Source organism: Sminthopsis crassicaudata, chromosome 3 (genome assembly GCF_048593235.1).
Source record: "Sminthopsis crassicaudata isolate SCR6 chromosome 3, ASM4859323v1, whole genome shotgun sequence".
Taxonomy (NCBI): domain Eukaryota; kingdom Metazoa; phylum Chordata; class Mammalia; order Dasyuromorphia; family Dasyuridae; genus Sminthopsis; species Sminthopsis crassicaudata.
This window is the reverse complement of record NC_133619.1, coordinates 539,255,539-539,281,778: the sequence shown is the minus strand read 5'-3', so window position 1 is coordinate 539,281,778 and position 26,240 is coordinate 539,255,539. Positions and strand designations below refer to the sequence as shown.

Genomic DNA, 26,240 nt, shown 5'->3' with positions numbered 1-26,240 from the left:
GCATTGAATATATACCAACTTCTTGTGGATCCAGGATATGTGGATTTCTATCCTATCAAAACTTTAAAAATATATATATATATAGCTTTTTATTGACAAAAAAATATGCATGGGTAATTTTTCAACATTAACCCTTGCAAACTCTTCTGTTCCAACTTTTCCCCTCCTTCCCCCCCATCCCCTCCCCTAGATGGCAGGCAGACCCATACATGTTAAACATGTTAAAGTAAATGTTAAATACAATATATGTATACATATTTGTACAGTTATCTTGTTGCACAAAAAAAAAATCAGATTAAGAAAGAATGTAAAAATTACCTGACATGAAAAACAAAAATGCAAGCGAACAACAACAGAAAAAGTACAAATGCTATGTTGTGATCCACACTCATTTCCCAATATTCTTACACTGAGTGTAGCTGGTTCTGTTCATCACTGATCAGTTGGAATTGATTTGGATCCTCTTATTGCCGAAGATAGCCACTCCCATCAGAATTGATCCTCATATAGTATTGTTGTTGAAGTGTATAATGATCTCCTGATTCTGTTCATTTCACTCAGCATCAGTTCATGTAAGTCTCTCCAAGCCTCTTTGTATTCATCCTCCTGGTAATTTCTTACAAAACAATAATATTCCATAACATTTATATATCATAATTTACTCATCCATTCTCCAAGTGATGGGCATCCATTCAATTTCCAGTTTCTAGCCACTACGAAAAGGGCTGCCACAAACATTTTTGCACACTTTCCCCTCTTTAATATCTCTTTGAGATACAAGCCCAGTAGTAACACTTCTGGATCAAAAGGTATACATAATTTGATAACTTTTTGAGTATAATTCCAAATCTATCAAAACTTTCAAATATTGCCTTTTACACACACACACACACACACACACACACACACACACACACATATATATTAATATGTCTCTATAGATTGAATTGAAAATTCTCAGTAATAAGAATGAAATAAAACTAGTTACTTAAAACAAACACCTTCTTTTGTATATTCCTAGTGTTTAAACACAAAATGACTGCCTTAATTATTAAAATGATTTAATGTGAAGGTAAATTCTGCTATACAATTATCATAATGAATGTCAATATTATCTAAGTTCTCTATTTGCTATATTTTTTGAAACATTCAGTATTACAATCTACCAAGTAATGAAACCGTCAGTAGTCAGACAGTTTACATTTACAAACTTTGAAATTTTGTATATTGAAATGCAACTTAAATATGAAAATTTCTGGAGGGAATGATAGACACTTTGATTTTCTTCCATGGGATTGTAGTATCAACTTTCTCTACTCATTGTATTTTCTTCTCTCTGCACTTTGATTAAGGAACAATTATTTGGGTTTTTGAGTAAATTTAAAATTACCCGACTACCACTAAAAGAGAAGTGGCCTATGGATGATTAGAATAGTTCATGGATGATCCTATGTGTCCTGAAAATAAATTTTGTAAGTAAAAAAAAATTAATAAGGATTATGTGTCAAGTGGCTTTCAACTGTGTAACATTTATTATATACTCTTCTATTCTTTCTTTTATTTTATCATTCTTCAGGTACAGAAAGGAATATAGAAAGTTTGTAAGTTACATAAATGATTCCTGTTAAGGAGATCTTCAATCTTCAAGGTTTATTTTAATTTTACAAATAATGTGTTGTATTTTTTTATATCTAATTCATTAATACCTAATTAACCATCATTTTTATAATAGACCAAAAAAAATCTAACATCCAATTCAACTTTATCATTGTCTAGAATTATTTCACAAATATAATTAATATTTAGCATGAAATTCGTAATGAAGTTAAAATTATCCCAAGGGATGATAGCAATGTGAACTGTTGCACTGTTGTTTTCACTTTTTAAAAAGTAATACTTATGCTGAATTATTCATGATTGATAATAAATGAGGTGAAAATGGCAAGTTATAGAAAGGGATTAGCTATCTCTGAACATTTATATTTACCAAGAGATCTGATGATAGGAAGTTTTATTATAATCTGACACTATCTCCTCTAGGCTAAATTTAACACATCTATAATACATCTTAATTCAATTTCTTATATCTAAGTAATAGATAGTGGATGCATTTTGATAAAGGACCTACAAATATTCCACAGTTTAATCTATAAATTTTATATATCTATATAACTTAAATATTCTATAGTTTAAACTCATTAAAATTATATTTTTTTAAAGGAGGTAACACTAAGCATACTGATTCTTAATAATATATTGCAAAGGAACAGAAATATATGACTATTTTAAGATAAATGTATAGAAAGTATAAGGAAAGGCCATTTAAAAGACTATTATAGTACTATAAACAAGAAGTGATTTTTTTTTAAAGGCCTAATTTATTTGTATTATATGTGAAGAAGGGGATTAATGTGAGTGATTGTAGAAACAGAATTGTCAACTTCTTAGATATATAGAATTAGTATATGATTCTGGGTTCCTGAATCCAAACTATTAGAAGAATGGTTATATCTTCAACAGAAATATAAAATTTAGAGAAAGGGAAGGTTTATCAGCCAAGATTCACATGTTGACAGCCGATTGAAAATATCCAGCAGGTATATGGTGATGAAAAAATAGAATTTAATAAAAATAAAAATAAGGAAGAATGAAGTAAGTAAAGAAGTAAGGAGGAAAGGGATGTAGGAAGGAAGAAAAGTAGAAAAGAAGGAGGAAAAGGAAGGAAAGAAGGATATGAAACACTTATTAAGTGTGTAACATATACCAGTACTTTGCTAAGCACTCTCAGTTAGATTCCCTTACTATTTCCATTTTACAGTAGAGAATATTGAGACAGAGAGTTGTTAAGTAACTTGCTTAGGATTGCAGAAATAGTAAGTGTCTCCAATCTTTCTGATCTCAGATCTTTTCTGAGTTTAGCCCCAGATCTCTATCCTTTGTGTTACCTACTTAGAGGGAGAAATGTTGAAATTGTAGTAAATGTGTAGATATATAAATTAAACTCATAGAAGTGAATGAAATCACTATTAAAATGAAAATAGAACCAAAGTTCTAACAGTGTGTGTGTGTGTGTGTGTGTGTGTATGGTCAATATGATGAACCCTGTGGACCTTTTCTTAAAATAATGGATTTAGATACATAAATTAAAATATGAAAAAAATTATATATAGAGAGATATAGATAGATAGATAGATAGATAGATATAGATATAGATATAGATATAGATATAGATATAGATAAATTTTTAATTCAGTTCAAAAACCCTTGAAATCTTTCCATGGACCCTTTATGGATCAGTGGATACAAGATTGAAAACCCCTAATGAGATTGTCTTTGGGGTCAACCAAACCTAAGGGATACAAGACTAATGATCCAACAAAGGAGACTAAGTAGTAAGATATGTAGAAAATAAAGAAAGCAGTGTCAAGAAAGCTGTAGGAGGAAAGAATATCTAGTACAAAAGGGTGATCAGTAATGTCAAAATTTGCAAAATGATCAAGTGTGACTGAGAAAAGTCATTGGATTGAGCAATAAAAAGATCATTGTAATTGTTGAGAGCTATTTCAGTATAGTGGTAGTGTCTAAAATATTGTGAAAGTATGAGAATTGAATGGAAGGTATAGAATTGGAAATTTAATATAGAAGACCTTATAAATTATGGCTATGACCTTTTCTGGAGGAGCCAAGCTTGGTGGAAGTAACTCAGCTGAACTTTGCCAACATTCCTCTCCAAACAACTTTAAAATAACATCTCAAATCAAATTTTGGATCAGCAGAGCCAAAAAAAAGGTCAGGGTAAGACATTTCCCTAGCCTAAGAAAACTTAGGAAGTCAGCATAAAAGGTCTGTAAAAACAGTGTTAGTGTTAGTCTGGATTCTATGGGGCAGTAGCACCAGTGGTGGGCTTGGAGGTAGATACAATAGCATTACCAACAGTTTCATGAACTCTCGGCCCAAAGATGGCAAGATGGTCAGACAATTGATCAGAAATAGAATATAGGGGATCCTGCTGATACTATTTTGCAAGACTGGGTATTATAGCAACTCTATTGCCCATTCACAGTACTTGGTCACAATTCCAATGCAGAGAAGAATAGCTGTGGTTGGTCACAAAGAAAAAGGGATCCTAGTTCAAGTCAGAAAGGAGTACTACTGCTTGTGGCTGCAGGAGAGCAAAGGACCTGAAGCCAATCCCAGAATTAAGAAGAGTATTAGAACTTGCAGCTTCAGGGGAGCAGGGCCTCTTTATGGGAAGACTAGAGAACAGATCAGGAAAGCAAAGACCATACTTGTACCTGATTAAATTACCTTGTAAACACTGAAAACCCCCAGAACTACCTCTGAAAATAGCAGCACAAAATTCCTGAAGCTTGGGCCAATACTTATCCATTTCCAGGTGAAAAGAGCTCAACTTTAACAAAGAATTCAAAATCAAGAAATAGATTGTAAAAAGAATAAACTATGAAAAAACAGAAAGTATTGCAAGCAGTCGTACAAACATCACAGAGTCAGTCAGGATTGCACAAGGTTTAACATCTTCCACATTAAAGGAGTGGAAGGCTAATGAATATAATATTCCAGAAAGCAAAGGAATTAGGATTACAATTAAAAATGATATACCCAGCAAAACTGAGTATAATTTTTTTGGGAGTAGGGGAATGGATATTTAATAACATGGAGGACTTCTAAGCAATCCTGATGAAAAAACCGAAGCTGAATATAAAATTTGATATTTAAATAGAAGACTCAAGAACACAAATAGGTAATGTGGTATACTAAGAGAATCCTAGAAAAGCAACTAAAAACCAACTAAAAGCCTTAAAAACTTGAGCAAAGTTGCAAGATATAAGATAAACCCTCATAAATCATCATCATTTCTTTATATGTCCAATAAAGTCCAATAGCAAGAACTAGGTAAATTCCATTTAAAATACTTGGGAGTCTTCTTGTGAAGACAAATCTAGGCGCTAGATGAACACAATTACAAAACATTTTTCATGCAAATGACTTTGATCTAAATAATGGGAAAAATAGCAATTGCTCATGAAATAAAAATGACATTTCTATCTAAACTAATTCAGTTATTCAGCACCATACCATTCAAACTTTATTTGAGAGAGCTAGAAAAAAATAAGAACAAAATTCATCTGGAAGAACAAAAGGTCAAGAATATCTAGGGAATTAATGGGTGGAAGTGCAAGGAAAGATAGCCTAGTGATACCAGACCTCAAACTATATTATAAAATAATAATCATCAAAACTATGTGGTACTGGCTAAGAAAAAAAAGTAATGGATCAGGGGAATAGATTAATTACACAAGATACAGTAGTCATTGACCATCGTAACTTGTTACTATGTAATTTACTATGTCATTGGTTACATAGTAACCAAAGACCCCAACCTTTGGGATAAGAACTCACTATTTGACAAAAACTGCTGGGTAAAATGAAAAACAATGGGAAAGAAACTAGGTATAGACCATTTTTTCACACTGTAGACCAAGATAAAGTCACAATGGGTGAATGAGGGGTGGTAGCGAAAGCACATTTTTAAAAAGCAAGGAATAGTCTACCTGTCAAAACTATGGGGAGGAGATGAATTCATGACCAAACAAGAGATAAAGAGTATTTACAAAATGTAAAATAGATTATTTTCATTATATTAAAATAAAAGATTTTCATGCAAAAAAAAAAAAATCAATGCACCCAAGTTTAGAAGGAAAGCAAATAATTGGGAAACAATTTTTACAGTTAAAGGCCTCATTGTCAAATACAGAGAAATGAGTCAAATTTATAAGAATTTATAAGAACAAGTTGTTCATCAAATGATAAGTCAAATGATATGAACAAATAATTTTCAGATGAAAAAATTGAAGTGATTTATGGGCATATGAAGAAGCACTCCAAATCACTTTTGATTTGAGAAACAATTCTGAGGTACCACCTAAAACCTATTAGATGATCCTCCGAAAAAAAGAAAATGGTAAATGTTTGGAGAATTTGTAGGAAAATTGGGACACTAAAGCACCATTGTTGCAATTGTGAATGGATCCAACCATTCTGGAGAACAATTTGGAACTATGTACAACAGCAACCAAACTGTGCATATCCTTTGATTTTGTAATACCACTACTATGTCTTTATCCCAAAAATATCATAAAAAATGAAAAAAGACCTAATGTGCAACAATATTTATGACAGACCTTTTTTTTGGCAGCAAACTATTGGAAATGTAAGGGATAACCATCAATTGGGTAATGACATTACAAGTTGTGGTATATGAATATAATAGAATATTGTGCAATTAGAAATGAAAAACAGGCAGATTTCAGAAAAACCTTGAAATATTTGTACAAACTGATCTAAAGTAAAATGAGCAGAACCAAGAAAACATTGTATACAACATCAGCAACACTGGATAACAACCAACAATGAATGACCAAGCTTTTCTCAGAAACACAGTGATCTTAGACCATTTACAAAGGAGTTAACTCTTCCAGGATTTCAAGGATGCCTCCATTGTTCCATATTTATAAAAGTAAAGAAAAAAATTCAAAATTCAATTGACCAGAGAAATTCATTAGAGTGATACAACAATTTCATGATGGCAAGTTTGCCTGGGTTCTGGACAATGGGCCACGCTCTCCAGCTTTCCCAGTCACCAGTGGAGTGACACAAGTGTGTGCTTGCCCCCATGCTTTTATTATTATTATTATTATTTATTATTATTATTATTATAACTTTTTATTGACAGAACATATGCATGGGTAATTTTTTACAACATTATCCCTTGCACTCACTTCTGTTCTGACTTTTCCCTTCCCTCCCTCCACTCCCTCCCCTAGATGGCAGGCAGTCTTATACATGTTAAATATGTTATAGTATATCCTAGATACAATATATGTGTGTAGAACCATACAGTTCTCTTGATGCACAAGAAGAATTGGATTCAGAAGGTAAAAATAACCTGGGAATAAAAATAAAAATGCAAGTAGTCCACATTCATTTCCCAGTGTTCCTTCTCTGTGCTATGGCATTTGAAGAAAGATTCTGAAGATCACCTGGAAGGATAAGGTATCGCACGTTGAGGTCCTTTTTCACACTAAACTGCCAAGCATTCCAACTCCACCACAGAGAGCACAACTTTGTCAGGCTGGCCATATTGTTAGAATGGCATATATATGCTTGCCAAAAAAATTATTTTATGGAGAATTCACACAGAGTGCTCACAAGATGATCAGAAAAAGCAATACAAGGAAACTTTCAAAGTTTCTCTTAAGAACTTTAGAATCGATTGTATGACATGGGAGGCCCTAGTATAGGAGGACCTTCCATCTTTGCATGCCCTTATCACAGAAGGTGCTGTGCCCCATGAGCAAAGCAGAATTGAATTAGTCTAAAGGAAAGGCAAAATTAGAGAAGCCACCCAAATGATCATATGGACTATTTGTGTCCGACCTGGAGCAGAACCCTCTGAGCTCCTACTGATCTGATCAGTCACAGTTGGACACACTGTGACTCAACTCTTGCATTGTGACGTTATTTTGGACCTTTTCAAAAACAAAAGAAAGCAAATGCATTAGAATCCAGATTACATACAGAATCCAACACTATATTGCTTACTAGAAACACACAGCACAGATGTATACACAGAGTTAAAATAAGGTTAGAGAAATGCAAATCTAAAAAATTCTGAAGTACCACTTCATACCTATGAGAGATGACAAACGATAGAAGGAATATAGAGAAAAAGGTTCACTGAAGTGTGAATTGATTGAACTATTCCATAGAATAATTTGGGACTATGAAAAGAGGCCTATAAATCTGTACATAACATTTTGATGGGAAGAATAGATCTAGCAAAAGGCCATGTCCCAGCGTCCAGGTAGGCCATAAGAAGGGATACTGATAAGATTATCTTCTCCCTAAATAGGCCCTTGTTAAATTTCTTGCAGCGACAGGATCTTGAACAAAAAGAGCTTGCTTGAACTGATACCAACAGTTACTGTATACCATCAAAAGGCCAAGCAGTAGATGTCAACACCAGAGGGTATTTTGTATAAATATTTAGCATAACTTACTTTGAGTCTTTTCCTATAAGTGGTCCTCCTTTCCCCCCTTATAAATTGAGGGGCCCTTGCCCACTTTATGGTGTCATAATATAGCTTTTGCCCCTTGAATTGGAGATATCCTGAATCTCTGAATTCTTTTTAGAACTCTAGTCACCTTCATGACTTTTTTGTACCTTATCATTTTGATTCAGGATAACCACTGGAATATGTTTCTCAAAAATATCAAAGAAAAATGAAAAGGACCAATACATGCAAAAATATTTATAGCAGTCCTTTTTGGAGTGGCAAATAATTGAAAATCAAGGAGATGCCTATCAATTAGGGAATGACTGAAGAAGTTGTGGGAAATCCTTGTGACAGAACATCATTGTGCTATGATAAATGACAAGGGGCAGCTAGATGGTGCAGTAGATAGAGCACCAGCCCTGAAATCAGGAGGACCTGGGTTCAAAACTGACTCAGACACTCATACCTCCATACCTCTTGGCTGTGTGACTCTAGGCAAGTCACTTAACCTCAGTTGCCTCAGCAAAAAAGAAAAAAAAAAAAAGAAATGACAAGCAAGATAGTTTCAGAGAAACTATGTAAGATTTATTAATTCAACGTAAAACAAGGGAAACCAGGGAACATTGCATACAGTAGTAGCAATATTGTAATGGTGATTGAATGTGAAAAATTTAGCTGTTTTGATCAATACAATTATCTAAAACAATGCCAAAGCACTCATGATAGTAATTGCTATCTCCATCCAGAAAGAAAACTGATTGAATTCTCAGTGCAGATTGAAGTATATTTTAAAAATCTTATTATTTTTTATTGTGTTTGTATTTTCCTTTGCAACTTAGTTAACACAGAAATATGCTTTGTATGACTACATATATGTAATCAATATCAAGTTGGTTCCTTTCTCAATTGGGGCAAAGTTTCAAAGGGAGGGAAAGGAAATCATTTGGAACTCAACTAAAAAAAATGATTGTTATAGTTTTACATGTAACTAGAAAATGTTTAGTGAAATGAATATATATGTATATATATATATTTTTTCAAATAGGATAATAGATGTAGAGTTGGAAGGAAACTTAGAGGCACCTTATTACAACTCCTTCAGATCACAACTGAGGGAACTGAGACCCACAGTAGTTAAGTTCTTGCTTGAATTCACACTGATTTAGCTCTGGAATTCCACTTGAGGCCCTCTAACTGCAAATGTAGCACTCTTCCTATTATACTACAGTGAAATAGGTTTTACAGGCAGAAATTCAGCAGGTGAAGAGCATGAGGACAGACACACTGGCAGGTATGCACCATTTGTGTTTGGGGAACAAATTCATTCTGTTTGACTTGAGGGCTGAATAAATGAATAAGACTACAATGAATGAAATAAAGTTGTAGATAGCAGAGAGCCTGGAAAGCCTTAGGGGGGAAAGAGAGTTTGAACTATTTATTTGGTAGGCTGTAGGGAGAAAATGTTTTTTTGAGCAAAAGAGTAATATGACTAGGAAAAGACTGGTTTCCGAATGAAGGATGAATTGAAAGTGCAGAGAGAAGAAAGATAGAAGCAGATTTAAGATAAATTATAAGATACAAATAATAAGAATAGTTGCCTACTTTTATATAAGAAATGAGGAAAAAGGACAAATAAAGGTATTATTAGCATCAAGATTTTAGATTTTTAAGACTCTGGTCTAGTCTCCTCTTGCATTTCCAATTTATCCTTCATTTTGTAGTCAGAATGTGGGGTTCTTAACTTTTTAAAATTTTAACAAGTATATTTAAATATAATTGGTTTCTGTCATAATCCTATATGTTTGATTTTATGAATAAACACTATGCTGAGAAGATTTCCATTGGAGTCTGTTATACAAAAAAATTTAATAACCTCTGCTCTAGGTATATTGTGGTGCCATTGACAGGTCTCAAAAAGAAAGTGGAAGGATCAAATGTCTTCTTTGGAGGTTAAACAGTAGATTAGTGTTTTAGATAGGTTGAGTTTGAAATGATAATGAGACAGCCAGGTGGGCAGGCAAGATGGAAGTACAAGTTCTGTCAGGTTCCACTAACTGGAAGGGCTTTGAATACTTTGAATAATATGTACACATATTTACACACATACTCACACACATATTAATTCATAATGGCTATTATGACATGATTTCCAGTCCTCTCAATCTTCTATATAATTTTTCATATGCATCCCAGTTTGACATTGTCTCTCTGAAAATATGGCACCCAGACTTGGATACAAGACTCCAAATATAGTCTGGTTAGAGCAGTTACTAAAATTCCTTAGGAATAGGGATTGGACCTTGTTGTTGTTTGTACTTACTTCAGGAAGAGGACCATGACCTCAGGGAGGGGATGCCATGACATGCAAGTGAATTAGATTCAAGTGAAGAGGCTGGGCAAGGTCACTTCCCTCGCTTTCTCCTCCAGAGCCATCTGGGTCCAATGACCAGATAAGAGTTCAGAAGCCGGAAGATGGCCCTGGATACATTGAGAAATCTTGGCCTTTTTAATCTTTACTAGGTCTCAGTTTGACTGAGACAACTAGGGACTGGACCTACCAGGGCAAATCAGTACATGCTTTGCAACTGATCGCCTTAAACATCAAGAGATCTACTGATTTTTCCCAATATGAGGTTTAGAGGAGGCAATTATTCAATCTAGATTTTCCTGGCTTCAAAACTCATTCTTTATCTGCTTTACCAGATTGCCTTCTATTAATCAACCTAAAATGGTATCAGCCTGTCTGCTTTGTCATTTTGCTGATTCACACTGTTTGCAGTCCACTAAATCCCAGGTTGAAAACTTTTTGTATCCTGACTCTATCATCTAAGTATCTATCCTTCTCATTTTTAGTCCAACTACGAGTTTAATAATATCTTATTTATACAATGATCCAAACCATTGGACAATTGATTAACATTTTGGACATTACAATGAATGTAATCATTTTGGCCCTGCTCTAGATTCATTCATGTAAGAATTCTAATATGCCTTAGGAATATAGAAGGCCTGAATTTTTATTGAAGTGTATTCTAATTGACAACTTATTATTCCTGATTAATTTGTGGATACTGACAATGCACAAATTCTTAGGTTCTTAGAAACTGCCAAAAACTTCTGAATATTTTTCCACATCCCATGTAGAAAACAGCATATGCGGATGCATTCTTGCAAGTAATCCCTAGGTCTGCCTGCATAGGAATTGGCTATGATTTATTTGGAATTTCAAAAAGTAATATATGAATGTGCATTATATTGTGTAGCTAGTTTAGATTTTTTGAATGAGTCACTTATCATCAAAAACACCTTCATTTTTTATAGTCAATAAAAATCATTAAGATAATAATAATAGGAATATCACTCATAGAACATGTCACCCTGTGAGAGTTTTATAGGTCTGGTAAAATCAACTAATTCCAAATGATATCAATTTGCACTTAAATGAAACCTCTCCAACTTGTCAAGTTTCAGTTCAACAGAACACCTAAAGCATGGAATTCATAGAATTGTGTTGTGCCCATATCAGTAAAAAGGGTAAGCGTTTACCATGAGAGAATTTCATTACTACAAAAATGACTGTGATCTAGATTCACTCTAGAAATTTCCAAATCTCAAGAGCATGACTCCTCTAAAATTATTACAATCTAATTTCTAAGATTGAAGACTTTAAGTCATAGAGAATTTGTGACTTTTTCTAAGTAGAAAACTTCTCATCATGTTTCCTAGCTCCCAGTGCAGAATATTTCCTTCTTATTAAAATATAAATTACAAATATGAGAAATTTGAAAATTATATGAAATTTTTAGAAAAATTTTTTGCTGCCTTGACAATACTTTCATATTATATGAAATATACTAAAAACAGTAGGAAGGGAAGCAATAAAGTCTTCTTGGCCCAATCCAAATGGCTAATATATAATTTTATTTTCATCATCCTTTGACAAACACCACAATTTCCAATCTGAAAATTCTTGCAATCTCTGGCATTGTTCAAAAATCATTCATTTTTTTTTTTTTAACTTAGGCAACTAGCTACTATAAGTAGAACGGTCTGAGTTCAAATCCTATCCAGATATTTCTATTTAGGTAATGCTGGACAAAGTATTTATTCCTTCAATCTCAGATTCATTACCCATAAAATAAAGGAGCTGGATTGAGCCTCTAAGGTCCTCTCAGTTCTAAATCTATAATGCTGTAATACATCCTATTTGCTACTGGGCATCCAAGCCCAGTTAAAAGACTGAGGTAAACTCTTTAGTTTGAAGATGGTGATGGTGGTGGATGACCAGATTATCTTTCTTATTCCAGCCTACAACATACATTATTCAAGTCTTTTATTGTCAATTTTATTTATATTAAAACTTAATTTTTGCCAGGACTCCCCTCATAGATCCTAAAACCTAGTTTAATGATACCTTTATTGGGCTTTTCTAAATATAATAGTGAAAGAGGTAGAATGGTCTAGAAAAATAATCCTTTTTTTAGAAGTACAATAGTTTCTCATCCTATCTGTGCCAGTAATAAGAAACGTGACTTGGACAATTTCTTTATGCTATATATAAAATGAATGGGTTGGACTAAGTAAACTTTAAAGTTGTTTCCCCCACCCCCAAGATTGTTATAAGGTAACTTTCATTTTAATTTCTACTACAAGGACAGGAGATCTGAACTCCAAAAGTAATAAAAAATTTTGGTGTTATATTTCAGTACTTGGTATAAAATCATATTCCTTTATTTGCTAAGAGCATGATAAACATAATCAGCTTATGTTATCAGATTTTCTTAAACACAAGTAATTCACATATTAATAGATAGAACTCTCTTGTCTTCCAAAAGCTAATAGCTTAGTTTGGGGATTGTTTTTGTCCTTATTTACTCTTCCTTTCTTTTACCACCTGTCATTCACCATTTCACCAACAAAATAAAAATAACAAACATTAATTTTTTTTTCCTTCTTCATAGCAAAAGTGACTCCAAAAAGTTTAGAAAGGAAGTTGAAATTTTTTTTCTGGTTTTGGTTTTTAGTAATATATCTTAGTCCCCAGTATACACACACACACACACACACACACACACACACACACACACACACAATCTTGAATTCCATGAAGGCAAACTTAAGTCAACCTTCTTCCTAAATAGTAAAGTTTTCTCTATAGTATCTCTGGCAAAGTTGTATCTATCCCAAGTATCAACTTTTCCATCTATAGGAGCATCACTGACTACAAGACAATTAATTGAATTGTTAATGATGCTTGTTAGAAAATTCACCCTCATTTAAAACCCCAATATCTTTTTGTTTGTGCAAGTTGGGCCTCTTGAGATATAATAGAATAAGTCTAATCACTCTTCTATGGGACAACCTGTCAGATATTTTAAGATGGCTTTATCTAAATCATCTTTTCTTTAAGCTAAATATCCCATGTTCTTCTAGTGGGACCACGTTATTATATGTTTTCTAGAACTTCTTCATCCTGTTTTTCTCCCCCAGATGCATACCAATTATCATTATTTCTCTTAAAATGTAAAGACCTAGTAGAATAGAATATTCTAGATATATTCTTGCCAGCATAGAGTACAGTATGACTAGTATTTTCTTTATTCTGGGTGTTGTATTTCCATTAATACAACCAAATCATTAGCTTTGTTGACTGTCATATAATTCTATTCATATATATTGATATTGAATCCTACATTAATTTTATGATCTGTCTAACATGGTACTACCCTAATAGAATTTTTTTAACATAAGTGCAAGATTAAAATTGGCTTCCATTAAAGTATTTTTGATTTCGTGCAGAACATTGATATATAATGTCAACTAAAATATAACCATATAATCTATCATCAATTTCTCTTAGATCTGTATTATTTATAAAAATGCTAAGAATACTCTAATGCATTGGTTATCTTCACATGTATCTTGTTTCTTCATTAACTTATTAATTGTCTCATTCATTTTGTACCTTCAGTGCCTTGAACCTATTATTAAATATTGTTTGTCAGTTAATACTCTTTCAGCAACCTAGAAAATGTAGGTAAATTCAGGGCAATCAAGACATTTCTGATTTTCTTATGTGCATGCATAGGCTCTTATAAGAAGTTCAACCAAAGAACTTCATTGGGAAGGCTAAAGAAATCTTAGATGACCCTCCTCTACTACTATCTGAAAAAGTTACTCACCCTCTGCTTGAAAACTTTCAGTGCAAGAAATACCCCTAACTCCAAAGACAGCCTCTAGCACTGTGACATAATTCTAAATGCTTGGAAGGTTTTTTCACACATTCACCTCAAAATTGCCCCTACCATCACTTCTATCCATTGCTCCTAGTTATGTTCTATTAAAAGACTACTAAAGTGATGAGACTGTTGTCACACTACAAATCAGACTCCTTTTTGTTGAATCTTGTGTATTTATACAATAAAAATTATTTTATAGCATGAATACCTATTCTATGCTTGTCATTGAAGTCAAGACTCACTAAGTCTGAAGAACTTTAGGACCAGAAAACAAGTCACTTTTATTTGTTAATCAGTCAATAAGCATTTATTAAGTGCCTACTATGTGCCAGACACTGTGCTGGAATTTAAAATTTATGACCAATCCACAATAATCTCTTATAGAATGCTGTCCAGGCCCTTTTTTTGGCTGTGGCTTTCAGGTAGTTCAATAATTTTAAAATTGCCTTTCATAGATCTGTTTACTGAGTCAGCTATTTTTCCAATGAGGTATTTTATATTTACTTCCTTTTTTTTTTCCTCCTCATTCATTTTAGTTTGTTTGACTGATTCTTGATGTTTCATAGTCATTAGCTTCCATTGCCTAGTTCTAGTTTTCAGTATATCATTTTCTTCAGTTAGTTCTTTTGTATCTTCTTTTCCATCTGATTAATCCTACTTTTAAAGGTTCTATTTTCTGCAGTGAATGTCTTTTGCATTTGGCTAGTTGTATTTTTTAAGGAATTCATTTCCTTTTCCAAATTCTCTTTTGCATACTTCTCATTTCTTTTCCCAATTTTTCTTCTGCCTCTCTTACTTAATTTTAAAAATTCTTTATGAGCTATTCTGAAAAAGCTCCTTGGACTTGAGACCAATTTATAACCCTTTTTGAGGTTTTGCATGTGGGCATTTTGTCCTTTTCTGAGTTGGTGTTTTGGTCTTCCCTGTCACATAATCGATTTCTATGGTTAAGGTTCTTTGTTCATTTTCTTTCTTTCTTTTTCCTATTTCATGAATTTTAAAGTTAAGGTCTCTTCCTGAGGCACAAGAAGCTCTGCCCCAAGCTTCTTGAGCATCTTTGAACTTTGGCTTTGAGCATAGGGTCCCCTTATGTTTGGTGTCTTGCTCTCAGCAGAGGTAGTCCTACCTAGTTCCACTTATTGTTGCCTAGTTTCTCCAGGCTAGCAATTTTCCTTTTTTGCTGGGACTTGAGGCTGCCCCACTAGTCTGTTCTGCTATTAAAACAGGATAGAGGTTCTTAGTTGCTGGTCTGTTGTGATTAAGACCCTGATTCCAGCTTTCCCAGACACTTGGTGAGCTGCACTGAGCACCTATTTCACCCTTTCTTGAAATCCTTCTAATCTTTCTTGAGCTGGAAAATTATTTCATTCCATTTGTCATTCCAGACTGGTCAGAGACTTGATTTCATGTGGTTTCAAGGGAAACTGGGAGAGCTCCAGCAGCTTCCTGGATTCACTCTGCCACCTACTTATGATCTATCCAGATGCACAAACAATTGTATATGTGTATGTCTAAGTTTTTCACACTCATTCTTTTCCAGATAAATTATTTGTTTGATAGAGAAAATCTAATAGAAAACAAGTCCCTCAACTGTGAAAAATGTTAGCTTCTCTTCTTGCTTCCAATAATGCACATTCAGCTGTGCTTATACTCAACCTACTCCTGAAAAACAATATTTTTTTTTCCCATGAATTATTCTGATTTAGTCTTAGTATGCAAACTAGTTTCCCAACATTTGTCTTTAGGGAGAGGAAAAGTGTCCTCTCCAAAAATGAGAACTTAATTTTAGGACTCTCATTCTATTTCTCTATGAACAAATGGGTTATTCTCATCCATTTATCTTTAAGCAAAAGATATGTTTGAGAGGCAACTGAAAGAAGTTGTTAGAATACAGTTGTATTAGCGTAGTTGGTAGCAGTTAGTTCTGATGGTTTTCCTTTGGTCACTGTTGCTCCAGACCAGATCTAAAGCCTGGCTTCTCGCCTTTTTTTGCATTTCTATATAATTTCTAGGCCAAACCTTGAACTTGAGTTCTCAGGAAATGTATCATAAATGGCTCCCAGTCCTTAGGAATTTGTCAAAGTCATAAAACAGTAAACTAAGGTGATTTTAGAATATCCTACTAAATATGAAATAGATACATCATATATTCATTTGGAAGCAGAATGTATTATATACTAAAGGGCACTTAAGAAATTCATGTTAAAATTATATTCATATATCCTCTTCATAAATATAATGAACTTTTAAACCAGAGCACTTTCAGAGAGATATCACATTCCTGCCTTAAACTAGGGACTAGATTTGTGATTTCACTGGTGGACAGAGTCAAGACAGCTGGTGATAACTCAAGATGCAGTGGATGATGTTGATGTTCTCAATGTGTAACCAGGCTCTAAGCATTTCACAACACCTTCTTCACTGACTTCATGGCCATTGGGAAAAAATAAATGTTCTCATCAACCCATTCTACCAGGGGAAGTCTACATTCCTGGGATAGACAGCTCCCCTAGCTTACCTTAAGATTTGAGATCTTTTGGTTGTTCTCAATCTGGTTTAGCCCATTTGACAAAATGATTTCAGGTATGGCTTCTGCACAACTACAGCTTCTTGGAGCCCACAAGTGAGTTAGGTGGATCATGACTCCAAAGGTGGAAAGCAGCCCTGTGAAGGGCTCAGCAACCTTCACCCAAAGGTACTAGTCATCCTTGAACCATTCCTACACCCCATTATCTAAGGAGAATGATAGGGGAAGAATGAAAAGGTATTCATGTATAAGTGTGGGCCTTGTGGAGTTTAAATCTCAGAAATATTCAGTGAATCAAATCAGCATAGTTTTGTTTTTCCCTCTTAGAAGCTTTCTGTTGCTTGGAAATGAGTCTTTTTAAAGGAAAAAAAAATGGATGTTAGGTAAGTTTGAAAGGAAGCATAGCATATTGGACAAGGAGTCAAACTTGAAATTAGGAAGGTCTGGTGTTAAAGTCTCTCTTAAAATATATTAGCTGTGTGACCCTAGATAAGTCCAGTAATCTTTCAATACTTCAGGCAACTGTTTGTAGTCCATTCAAATTCAAAAGATCCTCATCTCAATTCCCATTCTCATGGATAAATATTAAGTCTTAGAAAGGTTCCATTTGTTTTTCAATTTATAGGGGTGCACATTAAGAATTTGGAGTAGTCAGCCAATAAACACTTAAGGATCTATTAATTACCAGGGGTGACTGACTGTATTAATTTAATTCATCATCCTATCATTTCATCTCTAAAAGCAGAAGTAACAGAGCAGGCACATATCTCTCTGTGGATATACAGGAATAAGATGTCTTTTTTTTTTTTTTTTTTTAACAAATTGAAACAGCATGTTAGGGAATAAGCAAGATGTAGTAAAAAATTGTATATCTCCACAATGACTCTAGCAGTGAGATTAGCCAATCATTTCATAAACTTAAGTTTCTTCATCTGGAAAATGGGGGTAATAATATCAGTGGTATCTATGTTACTAGATTGTTTTAATCACTAAATGTGATCATTTCTGTAAAAAGTTTTCTAAGCCTTAAAATATTTTACAAAGATTTTCTGTTGTTATTAGAATCATTTTTTTTTCTTCTTGCCTTCTTCCTTCAATAAAAGTAAAACAAAATTGGTCTCAGTAAATATGTAGTTTTTAAATAATGGAAATTTAATTTCTTGTCTTTTTTTCCCCTTTACATAAGTAATGAGCTTTCATCAAACCAGCACCTCTTAAATGTAACCAAATACATACATACATTCATACATATATACATATATATATTTAAAAATAACTACTTGTGTATGCTCCATTAAACACAAGCAGTAACAATAAGTAAATTTCACAATAGTAATCCAGAGCCTTCATTAAAGAAAATTTAAAGGCAATTTATTTCAAAATCACTTTTATATTTCTTAATTCATTTGATGTGCCATAAAGCCAAGTTGATCTGGTACAAATAATTAACATCAACTGAATTGAAACAGTGGCTATTTCAAAATTCAGTTCAATAGTTTAATCTCTTACTATTGATTTAATTTGAAATCAAGTTAACAAATTTAGAAACAAGACCTAGATTCCCACATTTACTTATAGTATTACAAAAGTTTCTAGTCAGTTTAGGTGGCACAGGAACTATACAACCTGGCCATTAAGATTAGGAAAGGTACAGGGTGTGGTTAGAAATAAAACTAATTTGAAAAAAAATAATTTTGCTAGGATGTTAATAGGTTGCAATGGGTTAATGGCACCAATGAATTAATAGATTGTCCCACCTATTTATACAGTAAAAGCAACTTGTGAAAACATAATACTTTACCCAGAAGGAGCAATTCTAAGGACTAGCTTGTAGGGAGCAGTTAGATCTTCAAATCACATCAGAAAACCTTTTCAGTGGTGACCGGTCAGCTTTCCAGTTAAAAAGCTTTCAGTTTGAATTTGCTTAGGGGTAGAAGGGAGTATCTAGTTGTTCTATTATGTTGTTAAAGCAGACCAGTGTAGAAATTCCAAAAGATTTAGATAAGAGATTTTCAGTAAAAAGCTTTGGAATTCATTCAAGCAATGATTCCAGAGTAGAGAGGCAAGCTCTCTGGCCTTAAGCATTTGATGTTAAGGACCCCTGTCGAAACACATCACAGCTTCTTTTGAGATTTGGTCATACCAAGTATAAAAGATATACTAATGGTCAATGCATTCCCAAAATACACTCTCCCTCCTTTTTCCCTTCCTCGTATTTCATAAAATACCTACCATTGAAGTAGGCTGAGCAAAAAGAAAGGGGAAAGCTTTAGGGAGGGAGACTCCACAAAGGAGATATGAAAATATAAATGATTTTTATGACACTTTATTTTATCTTTCTCCTCTCAATATTTTTTAAAGCAAATATCCATTCTAAATGGGTAAATGCTATCTATCTAAGGGAGAGGGAATTGACCTCCCATATTGTAATCCGTTATAAATATTAGTGGGCTTTTCTCTTGCAGGAACACTGCCAGAACTATAGACCTGCATCAAAAATGAATAGGTACCATTAAATAATTCAGTCCATTCTTAAACTTCTATAAAATAGAAGCAACATGACCTCCTGACTTACATTTAGAAGAAAAGAACACTTCATATCCTCTTCATATTAAGTGAGATCACCCAGGTCTCTATAATTTGGTAAATTCCAACTGTGTACTTGCTATATCCTGTATTCCTACAGCGACATATATAATGAGTCTCCACAGGCAGCAGGTTAGACAGTAGACAACCCTCACCACCTTTATTTCTCTTCTCACTATGCATGGATGGCTTTTATTGGTGGGAGAAAAAAAATCAATAAACAGGAAATGATATAAAGAAATAAAAGAGCTATTAAATGTCTGTTATAAATGTTGTATTCCTTAATATCTCCCCACTGACAACATATGTGTTCACTGCAAGGAGTAATAAATAACTGAATGTAACCTAAAAATCTTTGTAGTTAAAATAAGATGGTATATAGATTTATTTTTAGGAGCCTCCTATCACTGATTAACAAATCAAAAGCGGCATTGTCAGCATAATAATGAGTTGGGGGGAGAAGTATAAGTTATAATAGTAATAAAAGTTTCAGCTCCTTCCTGTCATACATCTAAATGCTGTGTTGTATTAACAGATCTGGGAAATTTTAGTGGCCGGACAAGAAGTGCAGTCTCTGTGAGGGAAGGCCAGGGGGTTGTTCTGATGTGTTCTCCTCCGCCTCATTCACCAGGTACAGTAGGATTCCCATTATGGATTGTTTCTGTTCTCTTTGACTATCTGCTCATTTGTTTGAATGGTGTGGTGTATTGACTGTGAAACATCCCAAACACAATGTCTATTTTGCACTTGATATGTCTCTGAGTACCAGAGGAATAATTAAAGTTCAATCATTCTAAATGCCATTGAGTGGGAGACTGAGTTCTTATAATAAGATTGTTTTATTACCATTTTAACTGTTGATTGTCATGGTTGTGTCTCTGCCCCATTGAGTAATGTATTGCTTAAAACTCAAGGAAGGAGATAAGTCAAGAGAGCATAGAAACTTTTGAAAACTTTTTTGGTTTGCCTGCCTACTGAATACCAAAATGCATTCTCTTTCAGGAGATAAGCTAGACAGGCACTCATTTGTTGTTGTTCTTTATTGCACTATAGTCAAGACCATTAAGAAACAAATTTCAAGTTTTCGAATAAAAAACAAAGAACACATAGTGAGTGTCCTACATCACCTTCTGAGTACCAGAACTTTTGTTTATAAAATTAATTGGTGAGGGACAAGTGGTTTCTCAGGGATTTGATAGACTTACATACTGTTTTCACATTAAGCATACATACTTTTGGAGATCTACAGCTGGTCAATTCTCTTTTAGCCTTGAGTTCTATTATTTGTGATGAATTTCTCTCAAGATCAGATGAATTATAATAGCACTTCTTGTTTCACAGGAATTTACAAAAGAGAGGGAATGAAAGATCTATATGCTCTAAAGCCTATGAGCTTATGATTGATCTGTTTCTAATTAAGAAGTTATTAATATATCCTGGAGGCAAAAAAAAGGAAAAAAAAACATTAATTTCCCATGTATCCTGGTCACTTTTCCATTAATAATTGGTAAGAAGACAAAATTGCTTTTAAGTTATGTTAATCAGGTTAAGTAGAGGAACATAACTCTATTTATGGTAATTTTTTAAAAATCAGGAATACTAAGTTATATAAAGGCATATTTTTAAAATCTTCCTCCCTTTGATATTAAACTTTCTCTAGATTCACCTTTCAGTTGTCAATTTTGTTAATTTAGACTTAAAAATGAAAGCAATATTGTAGTTAGTCAATTAACATTCAGTTAACTGCCTACTGTGTTCTAGGTGCTGTGCTAAAATATGGGGATACAAATACAAAAAGAAAGATGGTATCTGCCCTTAAGCAGCTCACAAATTTAATAGAGGAAGACAACACACAAAAGGAAAAACAGAAAAGATAGTGGATGGGCATGAACATGAAGGAGTTCAGTCCAAAAGATTGTAGCCAGGTAGAAAATAAAGAGATGACAGGTTCAGGATTCCTTTATTTTATTTTATTTTTTTCTATAATCACTCCTTTTATTGTTCATTTAATCTCACAATTTCATTTTTTTATTTTCAAATATTTTAAAATTTTATTTAAAATTAAATAGAAAATAGAAAAACAGAAAAAAGAAAGGGAAAGTAACAAAACAAAACAAAACATTATCATATGCCCAGCAAAACATCAGGGAGGGTTCAAAATAAGTAGCAATAGATTTCATTTCAAGAATGCATATATAATGATAGAAGAGATTATATACTTATAACTGTCCATTTTTCTTTGCTTCCTTGTAGGTTATTCTTTTGTTCTCTTCTGTGGACTTTTTTCTTTATTCTTTTTTTCTCCTATTCATCACCCCCACCTCCACCAAACAGATTATAGTAAAGCACAGATACACACACACACACACACACACACACACACACATCCCACATACACCCATACATTTATCTATTTGGGGGCATATATATACATAAATGCATACATATAAATGTGTGTGTATATGTATATGTATATATATATGTATGTATGTATTTACACATATATAAACATGCAGAAAATAGTATTAATATGGGTAACACATAATTAAAATTTCTCTCTTGATTGAATCTCTAAGTTTGGCTTTCTCTGAGATCAATAATTACTAGCCCAACTTATTATTCTAATGAATTCTATTCCTGATCTTTGTTATTGTGTTTGTGTGTATCTCTTATTTCCTATCCCTGCTGATTCTTCTACTTTAGTTCTACTCCTTAACTTGCCTTGCAGTTATTAATCTAATCTTCCCCTATTCAAGCATCCTTCCTTATCTTCTCTCTCCAGTTTTTTCCTCCTTTTTTATCCCATTGCCATTAATCTACAGACCTTATCCCACTCCCATTAATCTAAACACTCTTCTGCTCCCCCTATTTATCCTACATCAACCTTTCCCACCTTCTTTATCTCTCATCAATCTACACATCTTGTCCCACTGTGATGAATCTATATATTCTTCTACATCCCATCTTATTCTATTCCCTCCCTCCTTATTTTTTGTAGACTTTGGAGGGTACTGTATCCTTCATGGTATTGTGTGTGTGTGTGTGTGTGTGTGTGTGTGTGTGTGTGTGTGTGTTCTCTATTTAACCCATTCCTAATACTTGTAGGTTTTCAGAATTATGGGCCCTCCTCACCCCTCAAATGCCTCCCTGTGAGTTCTTTTTCTGCACTCCATTTGTATAATTACTATTTTTTACCTTTTCAAAAACAGTTTTACTTTTTAGAGTCAGATCACAGTCAGTTCTGCCCCAATCTTTCTTTTGAGTTACCCAATAACTGAGGTCTATCTCAAACATACGCTAAACATTTCCATGTAAAAAACATAAGTTTTTCTCACTGAGACCCTTGAAATTTTTGATGTTGGCTCTCACATGCTAAATTTTCTATTAAGTTAAAGTTTAGTTGAGTCAAAGTTCTGAAAATCTGTAAGTTTGCTGAATGTCCATTTTTTTCATCAAATATGGTTTTGCTAGATATGATGTTTTTTGGGAACAAGTACAGTTTTTTTTAACTGTAGATAGATATTAAAGGATCTGCAGTCTTCTATTGTAGTTACTGATAAATCCTGTTCAAGTTCAATTGTAGCTCCAGTTTATTTGAATTGGTTTTTGTTCATTTGTTTCTTGTAGAATTTCCCATTTGATCTGGAGGTTTCAAAATCTGGCAATAATATTCTTATGTGTTTTCCATGAGTTGGTGATTGTTTAATTTTTTTCTGTTTCTACTTTCCTCAAATATTCTAGTATTCCAGGTCAATTTTCTTTGATTTTTTTTTTTTTTTTTTTTTTTTTTGTATTATTGCATCCAAGGTTTTGTTTTTTGGTTTTTTTGTGTGTGTTTTTTGTTTTTTTTGGTCACAACTTTCAGGTAATCCAATTATTCTTATATTTTCTCTTCTTGATCTGTTCCTCAGATCTGTTCTTTTGTTTGTTTGTTTGTTTGTTTTTTAAGCTGTTTCACTTTCTCTATTTGTACATTCTTTTTTTGTTTTATTATTTCTCTTATAGCTTCACTGGCTTCTCCTTATCCAATTCTAATTTTTAAAGAATTACTTTCTTCTTTAAAAACTGTAACTCTTTTTCTAAATTTTTTTTTTCATGATCTTGGTTTTTCTTGGATTTTATTTATTTATTTTAGTTTTTCCCCAATCTCTTTCATTTGATTTTTGATTTGTTCTATAAATAATTCCAGTCTGGTAGCCATTTAATGTTACTCTTTTGGGCAGAAGCTTTTTTTATTTCACTGTACTCCTCTGAAGATGAACACGGGTTTGTGGTTGAGTTTTTTCTTCTTTGCTTATTATTATTATTTTTTAATGAGAACCATTAGTGTTATACTCTTATCCTGGGGTAAAGGAGATGGTGCCTCTGACTTTACTTCAGCTCTCTCCCCTCTGACCTAGAGCCCAAACCAAAATCTTCCCATTCAGGTAAGTGTCCCACAGCAGCAGCATCCATGCCCCATTGCTTCTATATTCACCAGATATGCTGACTCCTTCTTGCCCAGGGCTGTGTTTCAGCAGTAGACACAGTCTTCCTGGACTCAGATCCCTCAGTCCCCATGGTGTCCAGGAGATGAAATTTCCTGTAATTTTGGTTGAGACTCCCTGAGGATCCAGCTAGTCCTAGGGCTTCCCGCTTGCTATGTCATTAGAGCTAGCCTGAAAGTGTTTAGGTTTCACACTGGTTAAACCCTGGTCCATACTGATTCACCCTCATATGCAATTTTCCTTTGTTTTTGGAGAAAATCTTGAAAGTTTCTGACCTATTCTGCCATCTTCCCAGAATCCTTCCTCCAGGATTCTACCTTTAGTGAAGCTCTGGAAGGGGTTCTTTGCTCCTATCAGAGAGAGACAGAATGTACTGAGAATACTAGTGAGCTAGAAGTACAAGATTGGTGCAGTCTCAAAGGATTATGCTTTCTGATGATGAAATTCTGGAAGACATAATCTTGTTGAAATCTGGATTTGAATCAGGTAGGAAATGAAATAGTTGACCTGGCAGCTCTCTCTAAATGGCAATCATGAAAGATAAATTTTCTCTGCCAAGAGACTATAGGATCTCATTTGCATTTACCATTTGGGGAATGTTGAAGTATGGATATAATATGGTGGGAAATCAGGGGTGGAGAAGATATAGTTACAACTTTCTTGACCTTATGTACATGAAATTTGCCGGGAGGCAGAGAATATTAAAATATTGAAATATTAAAATATTTTCTTAAAATCTTTTCTTAACACTAATAAAGGTATGTGATAAGTATTCATGTGATTTTGCTCCCATAGAAGGAATATTTTAAAAGGCCTAGAATTTTATGGTAACATTTGGGATGTCCCAAAAATCTTAGTTCTGTTTAAATGATTAATAACTGAAAATTGCACAAAGACTTTTCAGATGCCCTGTGTGAGGCTACTGTCTCAGTGTGCATTTTTTTTTATTCAAAGTATGTTTAATAATTCTTCTAAATTGGGGGCAGCTAGGTGGCGAAGTGGATAGAGCACCAGCCTTGAATTCAGGGGGACCAGAGTTCAAATTTGGTCTCAGACACTTAACACTTCCTAACTGTGTGACCCTGGGCAAGTCACTTAATCCCAGTCTCAGGGAAAAAAAAAAAAAAAAAAAAAAAAAAGAATTCTTGTAAATTAATTTAAAGTTGGAGGAACTAAATTCAAATTTGTGACTTTGGGCAAGCCATATAATATCTCTGGATCTCAGTTCCCTCATCAGCAAAATGAAATAGATAAATTTGTGATTCTTCTTGCTTTGGATCTATGATCACAGGAGGATATCTTTTTATCTATATTCTAGTATTATATTCACTGAATAGAAATACATACTTAAGTGGAAAGGTAAAAAGAAAGATTAAGTGACACTCTAGATTAATTTGTGATCCACAAACACTATTGTGGACTATGGAGAGTACTTTTATTGTCTTGTAGAAATTTAACTTCAGTTTATCCATTTTTAGCCATTTTATTTTTCCCAAAGAAAATCAGCTCAATGTAGAAATGACATCTATTTCCTTTTTATAAATAATATTTTGTTTATTGTCCAGTTATATGTCAAAAATTTTTTTAACATTCATTTTTACAAGATTTTGAGTTCTGAATTTTTCTCCTTCCTTCCTTTTCCTCCCTTCTTCCAAAGATGGTAGGCAATTTGATATAATTTATATGTTTTATCAAGTAAAATATATTTCTACATTAGTCACAATTGTGAGTGATGAAGTAGATGATGAAAAAAAAACTTATGCAAAACAATGAAGTGAAGAAAAATGCTTTGATTTGGATTGAGAGTCCATCAGTGTTTTAATTTAGATATGGATAACATTTTCCTTTTTAGTCCTTTGTACTTGCCTTGGCTTATTGTGTTGCTGAGAAGGATTGGATCATTCATATTTGATCATCACCCAGTGTTGCTGATTTCATGTACAATGTTTTCTTGGTTCTGCTCAATTTCCTTCATATCAATTTATACAAGTCTTTCCAGCTGAAACCTATTTATCATTTTTTATTGCACAATAGTATTTCATTATATTCATATACCATAGCTTGTTTGGGCATTTACCAATTGATGACTATCCCCTCATTTTATCCTATCTTGCTACCACAAAAATGACAGCTATAAATAGTTTTGCACCTTTTTCCTTTTTTCTTTTCTTTTCGTTTTTTTTTTCTTTCTTTTTTTTTTTTTTTAAAGAATTCCTTTGGGATACAGATCAAGCAAGGGTATTACTAGATCAAAAGTTATATGTAGTTTAGTTGCCTTTTTGACATAGTACAAATTGCTCTCCCAAATGGTTATCAGGTCCCA

At 33.4% G+C, this 26,240-nt stretch overlaps 1 protein-coding gene across 5 annotated transcripts in view; it reads left to right on the top strand.

The window, feature by feature from the left end:
• CNTN5 (contactin 5) overlaps window positions 1–26,240 on the top strand; it is a 1,627,773-nt gene that overhangs the window by 1,165,009 nt on the left and 436,524 nt on the right. For all 5 annotated transcript variants that reach the window (XM_074304449.1, XM_074304446.1, XM_074304445.1 and 2 more), the window contains one exon: window positions 19,966–20,061. In XM_074304449.1, coding sequence (XP_074160550.1) covers window positions 19,966–20,061 — 96 coding nt within the window. The remainder of the gene's footprint in view (window positions 1–19,965; window positions 20,062–26,240) is intronic.